General features: G+C 40.2%; 1 protein-coding gene across 2 annotated transcripts; it reads right to left on the bottom strand.

Annotated features, from left to right (window-relative positions):
• On the bottom strand, nucleotides 1-12,037 carry UBE2I (ubiquitin conjugating enzyme E2 I). 2 transcript variants are annotated; one of them, XM_005523118.3, is made up of 7 exons: nucleotides 11,948-12,037; nucleotides 7,954-8,032; nucleotides 7,625-7,708; nucleotides 5,253-5,325; nucleotides 3,574-3,683; nucleotides 3,335-3,414; nucleotides 1-659 (listed from the first exon to the last, which is right to left on the bottom strand). In XM_005523118.3, exons 2-7 carry the CDS (start codon nucleotides 8,017-8,019, stop codon nucleotides 596-598), a joined length of 477 nt encoding a protein of 158 aa, XP_005523175.1. In that variant the 5' UTR covers nucleotides 8,020-8,032; nucleotides 11,948-12,037; the 3' UTR covers nucleotides 1-595. The 2 variants fall into 2 exon arrangements, with proteins under 2 accessions (XP_005523175.1, XP_087920227.1); XM_088064101.1 differs by lacking the exon at nucleotides 11,948-12,037 and adding an exon at nucleotides 11,617-11,838.
• Between the last annotated feature and the right edge of the window lie 391 nt (nucleotides 12,038-12,428).

Here is a 12,428-nt window from a genome sequence, read left to right as displayed (position 1 = left end):
TTTATATAAACAGTTTATTTACTCTAAACAGCAACACAGACAGAATGCCATATAAACACAAAGAAAGTGATGCAGAGTAAGGATGCTGGCTAACTTTGGATCTCAGAGGCTCTTAAGCAATAACAACCTAGTTTCTGAAAGATAGAAAAAACAAATTCAGGGAGGGAAGGGGGTGGAGGGCATGATTTTTGTTTTATACAGCCAGCTAAAGGCTAAATATAGTTCTAACATTTTAAAGCATGCCTGCATCAGATAGCAAAGTAACTAGAGATACTAGTGAATTTATAGAAGTATAAAAGTTTATAATTTTACAGCAGTTGAAATACTGACATCAATATTAAAATAAAAGCAAGTTTTACATAACAATCAAAAATACAAAAGACTGAAGGAAGAGACCCTGTATGAAAAAACTGGGGGCAATTCAGCAAATTTAGAACTGTATACAACTGGCGAATATGGAAAATGGCACACATACAACCCCCTCCCCTCATGTGGATATTAATTGTACATAGCAACATTAGATTTTGCAAAAGTTTTGTAAACAAGTTCTTGCCAAACCAATCCCTTCCTTTTTAAGATGCTGCATGACAAATGCTTATGATGGTGCAAACTTCTTGGCTTGTGCTCGAACCCTCTTTTCATATTCCACTCTGTTTTGGCTGAAAAGGAAAAGGGTAATTATAGGTGGAGAAATCAGGCCATATTACAGAGTTAGCTTCATATTGAAAAGAAATAGAAGTGATCGCTGGAGGCAGACCCTTTCGATAGCAATTCATGGAACACTACAATAAATTAAAGGCTTTTCTTTACAAGTATGGTACTGTTCAACTAGGTACTTCCCAAACATCACCTGTTGTCAAATGACTGCACTGACTTCATACTGTACCAGTCTCTTCAAACAGGTTTGCACCTGCTGTTCTCAAGACCAACTGTACCTCACGTGCAAACATTCTGTCATTCATCTTAAGTTTTCTACTCCCCACTCACATTAAGACCTGAGGTCATTAACAACAAATTCCAGTATTGTAACAGTACAAAGTGAAGAGAGAAGTTCACTAACAGCTGGTGGACTCCATATGGCTTTTAATTACCATCTTTACTGCTTTGGAGAGAGAATGGAAACACTCCTAAGAAACAGGAAAATGATAATGGTGTGGTAAGTTCAGCCTTTATCTCTAAAGGCCCTGACTCATAGATTTAGGTCTATCCTAATCTTCAGCTGGGAAAAAAAAACCACCCAGCTCAACATAGGTAAGTGTAGCATACTTGCTACAGACTGATTAAACAAGTATTATTTGAGGGAAATATGTCCAGTCATTGAGCCTCAGACTCAAGATGTAAATGGGCAAGTTCTTCGTTTTCTGTTCTTGTGCCAACAGATAGGAGCGTAACATTTACATTAAGTTGTCCATTTTGTATTGGCTGTCAGAAGTGTGAGATGAGCTAAACAGAAATTTGTAACCATTACTCTCAGAGATAGAATGACTAGATTTTGTAGACAGCTTTGCAGTAAATTTAACCTGCTTTCAGCTATAAAGGCTTGCTGCAGTGAAAGGAAAAAAAAAGGCAGCAAATTATATCCTCAGAACTTGACAGATTGGGAGGGAAGAGGAAATGAAACCAATTTTGGTCACATGCAATGAACAGTTGCTAGCAAAGAGACTGAAGATACTCTCTTCTCATGAAGAGATTTACAAACTTTATTCTACATTTTTTCTCTCTAAGTTCTATTGCATTGCCATGTGAGAACATGGCTGTTAAGTCTTGCACACATAGAATCCACACAGAAGAATGCCTTCCAGTGCAGGCCCTGAATGCCTACAGCAAAGACGAGGAAGTAGGTTAGCACATTAGGAGTGCTAAGGTTACTGAAGGACAGTACCAAAGGAATCCTGAGAGTAAGTATTATTTTGAATACAATGTTTATTCTTGAAAGCTTAACAACTAAAAGACATCTATCTAAACAATGGTATATCTTCTGCAGTATTTATCAACTATGCCAGCATTACAGATGTGTGCACAATCCTGCTCTATTTAATTTCTACCAGATACTCAGTAGCAAGAGACACACTCTCAGACTGCAGAATAATAGTAACTCATCTGAAATGCTCTGCATGTCCAAGAGACATGAGGAGGATAAATGGGAGACTATACATATTTGAAGTAACAAAAATCATGTAATATTTTAAGCTAAATAGATATTTTTTTCCCCCTGGAAGCACTTTAAACAGAAACGAGACTAGCCAAGACTGGTTTTGTACATTACATGCATGTGGGAGGTGATGAAAAAAAATTAAACACAGACTATCTGTACATGTATAGAAGTATATTATTGAGGCCTTCCTCATCATTCCTGGCTCCTACAACTATGGCCACTGAACTGTCTTCCATATGCACTCATCTCCATCAAGCCTTCAGTAAGTACTTTAAAAAATAACACGGCGGGAAGCTATTAATTAAATGCAAGCCACACTACCCATCCCCCTGTGTTCCCTTTTCACTAGGACCTTACAAAAACACATATTTAGCATAGCTTGGCTGTTCAGCCTCATAAAACATTATTTTTCAAAACTGGCACTCTCCTGGAGGCCTCTTCTGTCCAAAATTGTAATTCTACAGTTCCATCTTGGTTATTATTTCAGTAGCTGCCAGTGCCAAAAGCATTTGCTGCTTCCAAGAAGGTTATAGAACAGATACCCATTTTTAATGGTGGCAAAACTTCTAAGATTAAGCCTTAAAAAAACAACAAAAATCAAACAAACCTCCAAAACTCTCTTTAGCTCATGAATTATCCCCTTTCCTGATCAATGCAAACTTCATTCTGATAAAGATACAGGCATTCTGTACTTTTCAACCTATTCTCCCAAAATGCTACATTTCCTACAGTGACCACAGCTCTCCTTTATCCTTCAGGCAGAAGTTCTTACAGGTACACACCACGGGACAGAATTAAGTTACTCCTGTACTGACAGATGTGGCTTGTCTTCCAATTCAGTCTCTTCCTGCTCTCATGACACCATTACATCCCATTGTTACTACTCAGCCTTTAACGGCAAGGACTCTGCGTTGAGCTAGAACCAGGATGAAAATCATGATACAAGGAGTCTTCACACTTCATTGCTGATGCTTTGCTATTAACTGTTCTAATGGCCTAATAGCCATGAAGTTACCGTTTTGCTGAAGTTTAGCTCAGTCTAGGCATCTCCACAGAATACAGTCATGAAGGTAAGAAAATTCCCCCAGTCATTTGTAAAAGCACTTGTATGTTATGCTAAAGTAACAGACGACTGTAGGCAATATGACAGCTTTCAAGCTGATACGCAAAGACACTTACCAGTAAATTGTGTAAGCCTCTGCTTGAGCTGGGTCTTGAATATTTGGTTCATTTAGAAGTTCTTGTATTCCTAACAAGATCTATGGAAAAAGGAATAGAAGTAACAGGCATATATTACGAGTATTACTAATAGAGATTCAGTGAAAAACCCTTAGAAACCAATTTAGCAACACACAGCTAACATCTTATATTTGCATCAGATAAGCAAGCAAAGCAAAAGTCTAAGTACAACTAATGACCTGTTTAATTGTGATTGCTGGCCGCCAGTCCTTATCCTCCTCTAAGATGGAGAGACACACGGTGCCTGAAGGATACACATTTGGGTGGAATAACGGTGGTTCAAATTTACCTGATGAAGAAGAGGAAATTACTTGCATACAGTGTTAAGAGGAAGATCAGAGAGTTGGGCTAGATCAGTAGGGGAAAACAAAACCCCCAAATCCCCAAATGAACACTGGCAAAAGACCCCCAACCCCCAAATAACACCCCACAGACTTCTGGAGCTATTAATATCAGTTTTCTTCTTGGCTCAGCCCACAACTAAAACAGAAACTCATCACATCTGTGATATCAGTTCAGGCAATCTAACATTGTCTTTTTGACTGATAATTGGTTTAGGAATGGAAACTGACAAAGTAATTCTAGTAGCTTTGCGATAAAGACCTTTTAAAAAAATTCTGTCTTTTCAGCCTCACATACTACTATGTAAAAGAAAGATACTACCCTTCATTCATCTTTTCTCTCCTCACTTTAAAATAATGGAAGTTTCATACAAGGAAGACTTAAGTTCCTAGCATTTTTTTCAGTTTCATATTTTCCTATGTATAATCAAGATGCACTGAACAAGAGGAACCAAGTTTAAATTACAAGACTGACTGAAGGCTTGTGCAACTTTCCTTCTGCCTCTAAATCTGTATTCTGGCATTGCTTCTAATCTTCACAGGACTTACATGCAACAGCCAGCATCTTGGGCGAAGTTATGAACACTCCTTTTGCAATATATGAAATATCTACATGTTAGTGCAGTTTTCTAATCCACCTGACATCACAAATATTCACAAGATGTAACAGTCTTGCTGCCCTATCAAGTTCAATGGTACTTCAGAAGCTGCACTGTTAGGGCATCTTATCAGTCACATATACATATTATTTTAAGGCATGACAATTCCTTTAACACTGTCAGGATGTGAAAGCTGGTATTTTTCAACAAAATACAAAAAAACAAAACAAAAGAAGTAGCCAGGAACTGCTAGAGCTGAAATATGGTAATGTGATGAGAGACGAATCACTGTCAAAAGAGCTATTTGTAATCATTGTCATTGGTTTGAGATTTCGATTTCAATTTGAGAACCAAGAACGGTGCAACAGATGTTTTCAGGTTTCTGTAATAGGTAGGTTTGAGATAAGGAAAATTCAGTTCAAAAACTTTATAAGGAAACTAGGTATCTGGAAATCTGTTAGTAGCAGAAAAAGAACAGATTAATACTTTAGAGCAAGTTGATTGAAAGGTTCAAGCTATAGAACTCTTTTTTCCTAGTTCCTGTCTTCTGAGTTCTTAGCTTAGAAGACCAACTTAGCAGTAAGAACACAGGGATTAGGTCTAAGCATGCCCACATATTAGTTTCCACAAAGTGTTGATAATGGAGTGAGCATTTTAAGTGATGCTTTTGTCACACTTTGAGGGAACTTACAAACTGATCTCCCTCCCCTCCCAGTTTTGATATATCGAGCACTTAGCTGATTTCATCACAACTTTCTGAATGCAAAGTGGGTGGGCAAAAAAGAAGAAGCAATGTGTCTTTAAAAAACAAAACAAAATCAAACAAAACTGTAAGACAGTAATAATAATTTGTAAGAACTCCATGGATTAATTCAACATTGTTCTAATAAATCTGTGGTTTTCAGTGATTTTACTTACATTTTGGGGGTGAAGAAGGGTAATCATCCTTGAAAAGCATCCGTAGTTTAAATAAGCCTCCTTCCCACGGTGTCTATAAAAAAGTTAATGTAGAGTTTCAGTTACAGCGAGGAAAAGTCAAAATTATGGAAAAATGCTTACCAAGAATACAGTTTCTCAGACAAAGCATATGACATTCTTCTGCTACACAGTAGAAAATAGCTGTCCTGCACTGCAGCACACTGTCTAGACCATGGTAAGCTATCCTACCTATACAGGAAGCTGAAGTGGAAAGGAAGGGGCTTCTTTCTTCATTATAGCTAGTAAGTGATGCTGAGTCATCAACACAGGATCATCACCAGTAATTCCACATAAAAGTAAAATTTTCACACTATGTAAGAGCAGAATACTTCTCAAGTTTTACATGATACACATACGGTGAGGAAAAGGCTGTTGTACCCCAACTTATGTTTAAGAAGATAGGATATGGATACACCCCTTAAGCATGTAAATGTAAATGGCTTCTCTTGTGCTTTATGAGAATGTGGCTAATAAAAGCACAAATTAACTAAAAACATGGACAGGACTGTAGTACTACTACAGTTCATGAAATTCACTTGTCTGTTTGCATTTAGTAGACTGTAGTCTCACAGATTCCATCTTTCTGTATAACAAGAAACTTTAAGAAGCTCTTTATCCCTATCCAAAACTGGCAAGAGCACTTATAGGAGCAGACACAGAGCAAACCAAATAAGACAGCACTACTCAAAAGGGTCATATAAACAAACAAACAAAAAACACCAAAACAAAATCTAGCACCAGAGAAAAAGACTGTCTCAAATATACAAAACATAAGAAAAAAGCCTATCTTCTGACAAACTGAGTTCTGCTTAGAGGTGTAGAAATACAGGAAAGATTCTTGTAGCTGTAAAATGCACTTCTCTGCTACTTCTCTGTAACTTGCCTTTGCTATGGAAACACTGCAATGAAAGTAAATGCTGGGTCCTATCTGAATTATGTGGTTTTTAGCTGAATGAAAATCAAAACAAAACACCCAAAAAACACACATGAAAAGAGAAAATCGCTCCATCGTCATTGGTATTCATTATGCAAAATCTCAAGCTAGAAAATGAAGAAAAACATTCTAGGAATTAATAAGATAATCCATTTCCAGAAGTGAATGAATTTGATTATATTTGCTAGAGTGTATTTAAAGAACTTGTTCTAAATCGCTGTAGTCAGTTAACAACAAGAAAAATCTATTCTCCATACCTTCGCAGAGCAGTTCTTTTTTAGAAAAGATGAGCGTTTTGATAGAATAAACTACCTATTTTGTTTGCTTTCAGGAACAGAGGAAGACATAGCTTTTAATAATTTACACAGAATAGAACAGTTGGCAAAATTTTTATCATGTTTCTGATAGAGCAATATATCTTATGGGTGAAAGATAGCAGACACTCACAAGCCTTACTAAGGCTAATATGACAGCATTATCATCAAGACGATATTGCATTATGGGACTAGTTGCAGATGTTTTTTCAGTCAAATTTTAGGTAGTTAACAAGTGATTTGATGAGTGAACGGAGTATCCAACCCAGGACTAACACCACTTCAGTATTTCATGTGGCTGACAAGCAAGCATTTTGGTGGTTTCAGCTACTCATCTCAGGGAAAGCAGCTGTAGTATAGGATGCCTCCAAACACAAAGGCAATAGAGAGCACCTGCTTGGACTGGTAGAGATGAGTAAGTAATCCTGCTTCTTTTTAAATATAATTTTTTAATTAGCAGGAATCACAGTGTCAGAATGGATACTTCCTGGGTGTGACACATTTTCTAGTATACATGAAAGCAGGCTTTAAGGCTTTGTTTTCTCCATTCTGTGGTTTACAAAACTTCAAAGCAGTATCATGAAGATTTTGTATGGCATAAAAAATTTTACCTAATTATTTAAAGGTGACATCTCAATAAGGTACATAAACTGTTATGGGGGATAATCTTGTCTTGGCAGAACACAAGGGGATGAGTTTTTCCTTACGCTGTGTTAGATTATTTGTCAGTACTCCTTTAAGAACTAACTAATGCTGTTTGCAGATAACTAGCAAAACTAAGTTGCAACTGTAACAGCAATGCTATGTTCAGCATTCAACTAAGGCAGCATCACAGACCCTGCAGGTTCTGCCAACACAGAGCGCTGGAATCTAAGAAACGAGATCATAAGGATATTTAAGCAAATTGGCAAAAGGCAGTATAAAAGGCAAGGCATAAAAGTCCCACACCAAAGACAAGAAAGCAAGAATTGAAACCCCCAAGTAATTAACAGTAGTATTTCAGAAGAAGCAAGAAGAAGCAGAAGACATCCTCCTGTGTTTGTTCAGTACAAGACTCTTCTTACCCCTTTCTTTCCTGGAATAGCACACTCCCAGTTCATTAGGTTCATTGTGCCATCTGGATTTTTTGTAGGTACTGCTACAAATCCCTGAATTAAGGCAAAAAGACATAGAATGTAGATTTTACAAGATACACTTAAAATACTTCATGATATATTTTATCTTTACACAAAGTTACTTCTTTTTGCACTACATGGTTTCAAATAGCTTTTTTTAATTTAAAGATATTAATTTTATTTTTTTTTTAAAAAACTACCAGAGTAATGAAAAAAAAGTCGTCACCAGAAAACTGAAACAACTCCAGAGTAAGCAATTTGGTGGTTTTCATACTTACAAATGGATGATCTTTTCTCCAGGCTTTTCTCTCCTGTGCAAGTCTGCTAAGAGCTATGCCAGACATATTCAGAGTCCCTCTAAAACCAAAGTAATTGCTGTTAGCATATACTTTTACCTACAGCAGAAAAAATACGTTATGTGTTTATAAGCCCTGATCACTCAAGAATTATTTTGACCTCTCATTTTCACTTCAATAACCTAGATGCATGTTTCTGCACTGCCTGCAGAATTTATCATCAGGAATAACATCAAGCTTCCCCATGCCATCAAGCTCTTAGTTACTGGACTTGACCTACAAAATTCCATTATTACCTTATTGCTTTATATTTGAGCCCCATCTCAGAAGCAACTTTGACAGTAGCTTGACAACAGAGACGCTATTAGTAATGGAAAACATGCTCAGACTTCCTATTTGTGACACACACTCTGTTTATCTCCTTCCTACACCACATCAGGTATGGCAAATTTCTTCTGTAGGCAAACACCTGCATTACTCCCATTTCTGGCAAATGGGAGTAAGAAATATTACTTTTTGGGTAAATTCCCATTGAAAGTCAGTATTCCACACAAAAACAACATGGGCATAGAATTTAACAAAATCATCTCAGTTTTGCAATGATGCCATCATAAAACTTGTAGACAACAACAGGAACAGGCAGCAACACAGAATTCAGCTATGGAAGAGCAACTGAGTAATTCCACTAGATTTTCAATTCCCATATAAACTGAAGAATATTTCCGCATCTCCACTGCCTTAGTAACAGTCAAGCACGATGACCATGACTACAGAGAAAATATGCAGAGCGCAGGTCATTCGCTACTGCATGATACTGAACAACAGTTCTAGACAGGATGATCACACGAGTGGTGCTTTCAAATTCAGGAGAGAGGATTCTCCATTCACCCAGAACAGTACTCAAAGCGAGAGTTTATTTTTCATTGTCAAACTGCGTCTAAACTAAGGGTTTCACTAGCCACAGGGTCAAATTCCAATGAAGGTTTTTAATCCTCCTCATAACTGCACTTCTACACATTTTAAATAAGAGCTGATAATTGGCAGTGGGAGAAGTCAGGCCAATTTGTTCTCAACTCCACATGTACCTAACGAGCCTTTTCGACAGCAGAATAGTAGAATGCTTCCACTTAACAAGCACACAGAATGAATGAAAGCAGTGTTACCACTCCATTAAAACACTTATACACTGCTTAAGAATTATGAAAAATTTCACATCCTCTCAATATGTTGATTACTTATAAGGTACTGTGGTCTACTATTATAAGCATATGAATTGTAGAGTTTTAAAAACACCAGATTAAGCAATTTATGCAGTTCCTAGGACAACAGGTATTTTAAATACATTCTTCAACCTTTTAAGCAATTCAGTTTTGCCTGGATGGCCATATTCCCTAATTCACCTTCAAAGTATCAATTAAATTAATGTCAGATAAAGCATTTTGAAAGGGACAATTCACACACAGTGAACATACACATACACAAAAATATTCCTATATTCAGTCCAATTTTCCTCTAGTGATCCTAGCACATACACCTGTATCTTAATTATGGCAGAAGAATTGCAGGAATTAGTGAATGTGTGCACGTAACTTTAGATTTTAGTCTGCTCACAAGCAGGAGATGCAGAGCCATTGAAAAAAAACACCAGTGGAACCGAAAAAAATCCAACAAAACCAACCAAAAAACAAAAGACAACTAAAAAACTTCTCCCTTAACCAAATTATACAGGGAGCAAGTTTTAATATGCTGTGAGCCCACGGAATTGCAAGAGATGTAAATGAACTGAGTATACAGCAGAATTTCAGCTGTGCTTTTGGTATCTGGTAGTCCACTGCACTAATACGAACTTTCCCATCCTAGCTCAAGAAAACCCTATGTGCTTATAAACCATCCAAATATTCTTACACAGTTCACTAAACTCAGTTACTTTTTCTGCCAAAAGACACATTACAGGATGCTTTCAAATACATTTATTCCATTTCCTGTGGCTAACAGCCAATTAATTATAACATGCACCTCAAGGGAAACGCGAGTTTCTCATTGGGTAAATAAACAGTGTATCTTCTGCAGAACATCACTAATCAAGTAACTTTGCATGTAATTGGAAAAATCCCGAATTTTCAGGCCATGCATCCTACTTGCTTTTGTTACACAATATACTGTGCCCTAGTAAAATAAGGATTTTTCTAATGCTCTACAAACAGCTTTCCAAATCTCGAGGCATTTAACTTCAGCTAAGCACTAAAACGTTTCAGAGTATATGAGAGACAACAGGCTTCACATATATGGTTTCCACAGACTTCAGTTACACTGAGGAGAACAGACAAGAGTCTAAAGCCTCATCGGTCTACCAGAAAATAAAGATTAGACAATAAGACTCAAAGCCCATTTCAAAAACTAAGATCCCATGAGTTAAACCTCCCCTCAAAAGCAATCTGCTAACAAACTGTCGCTATATACTCTCTATATCCCAATCTATTAATCTACTACATTACCAGAAAGATTTTTGCACCAGAGGAAGTCTATTCAATCTTATTTTGCACATGCCACAAAAGTCGAAGAGATCAGTCTTCACGTTTTAATTCCCCAAACTTACCCCCACTATTAATAGGTAGTAACGTCCCTTTTACTGCCATCAACTCAGAAAGTAAACAGAAACTTCCAAATTTACTCAGTAGCTTGCCTTTGCCGCTGTTACTGCTTACTTTAGAAAAAAGACAAAATAAAACCATCACGGTATCACAGATGCAAATTTTTGTGTCCTATTACGGAATACCTTACCCCTTCACACCCTCCGATGGGGTGGAACAATCTCCTTTCACACACAAAATGCACGTCCTGCAAAGAATCGTTCGCGTGCCACAGACAACTTTAAACACATCAACAATATGCCCGTTTAGGTTCAAGAACCTTCCGTACGACTTACTGATTTCCAAGCAGCAAGAAAAAAACCCAAAAACGTTAAGACTGCTAGCCTTCCATTTTTACTTTGCAGGTTAAATTCTGACATAGGAAGAAATTATTATCTAAGTAGTTTGCCCCGAACTATACAAACTTTATTTTTCAGAAAGGTGGAGAAAGCCACAGTCTGAGCTTTAATCGAAGCACGCCAGCTCTGGACTAGGATAGAAAGTCTCTGCTTGAGGCAAGAGAAAGGTAGAAGAGGCCGACCGGAGCCGCACGTTAAACAACAGAAGATGCCGCGCGGCGATGGGCTCGGTGTTCGACGGCCAAGTAACCGGACAGGGCCGAGCACTGCTCGCCATCGCAGAGGGCCGCTGGTCCCGTCGGCCCCGCGAGGGGCCGGGACAGCGCCCAAGGCCTGCACGGGGCCACCACGAGCCCGCCCGCCGTTCCCGGGCAGATAGCCGGCGGGGCGGGACCGGCTCGCGCAGGCCCAGCGGCTCCACGCCCTGCTCGGCGACCTCCGCCCGCCACTACCGAGACCTGCGGGGTGCTCAGAGCCTCGGGCGAGCAGCGCTACGCCGGCCGGCCCAGCCAAAAGGCAGGGGCAGCCGGGGCCGCACACCCATGGCCGCCGGTCCCGTCCCGACCCGTCGAAGGCGAAGGGCGCTAGCCCGGCCCAGCCCCGCTCCGCTCCCCGACCCCGGGGCCACCGCGGCCCCACTCCCGGCCGGGCCTCACCGAGAGCCGCCGCCGCCGCGCGTGTCCCGGATCGAGGCCGCGCGAGTGACCCGGATGTTCCCGCTCCCGCTGCTTTGTCTCCACTCCGGAGTTTCCCTCCCTCTCGCCTCGGCGCGGAGCGCGAAAGGGCTGTTCTGTCCCTCGGCCCGATCCGTCTGTGAGCCTATCGTCACGCTTTTCGCATCCTCGCGACACAGGACCCAGAGGTGCCCCCAACAATGCCTGAGTAAGAAGCACCGGAAAAAATCCACGCGGGGCTATCCCAAAGCCGATCACCTCCTCGTGCCTCTCGCTCCCACCAGCTCCGGCGGAAAGGTGAATAAATTTTTACCTCTGGCGCTGTGGGAGCCGCCTGCGACTTAGGAGCGCCTGGTCCGTCGGCGGGCGCGCGCAGGTCTGGCGGGCCGAACTCGAGGCAGGCCGAGCCCCGCCCCCTGTGGCCGGCCGAGCCCGATTGGAGGAGGGGCCGATGCGGGGCGGGCAGACCGGCCTATCAGAGAGCCGCAAGCGGCACGGAGGGCGGGCGGCAGCTTTCCTCCCGGCCGCGCTACTTGCACTGACCTTTGCGGGATTTGTGGCCTGGTTTTTGTTTCCCATTGCTTTGTTAGTTTGGTTCGGTTTGGTTTCCTTGGCGGAGGAGGAGGGCTGCTGTTTGGGTTTCTAAGAACGCATTTTTAGTGGCAAGTAGAGTATGAATCACATTCTATTCTCATCTTGAACTTCTCTTACTGAAACGGAAGAATTTTTAATCCTGAAACCTCTGCCTAGCTATGCCTTGGTGCTAGTCTGTGTCAATGTTACTTGAACGATGT

The sequence above is a fragment of the Pseudopodoces humilis genome, chromosome 18 (assembly GCF_049639895.1).
Source record: "Pseudopodoces humilis isolate 2021_Gansu_Grassland_sample_001 chromosome 18, ASM4963989v1, whole genome shotgun sequence".
In the NCBI taxonomy this organism is placed as follows: domain Eukaryota; kingdom Metazoa; phylum Chordata; class Aves; order Passeriformes; family Paridae; genus Pseudopodoces; species Pseudopodoces humilis.
Note: the sequence above shows the minus strand (reverse complement) of the source record. Positions and strands in the feature narration are given on the sequence as shown.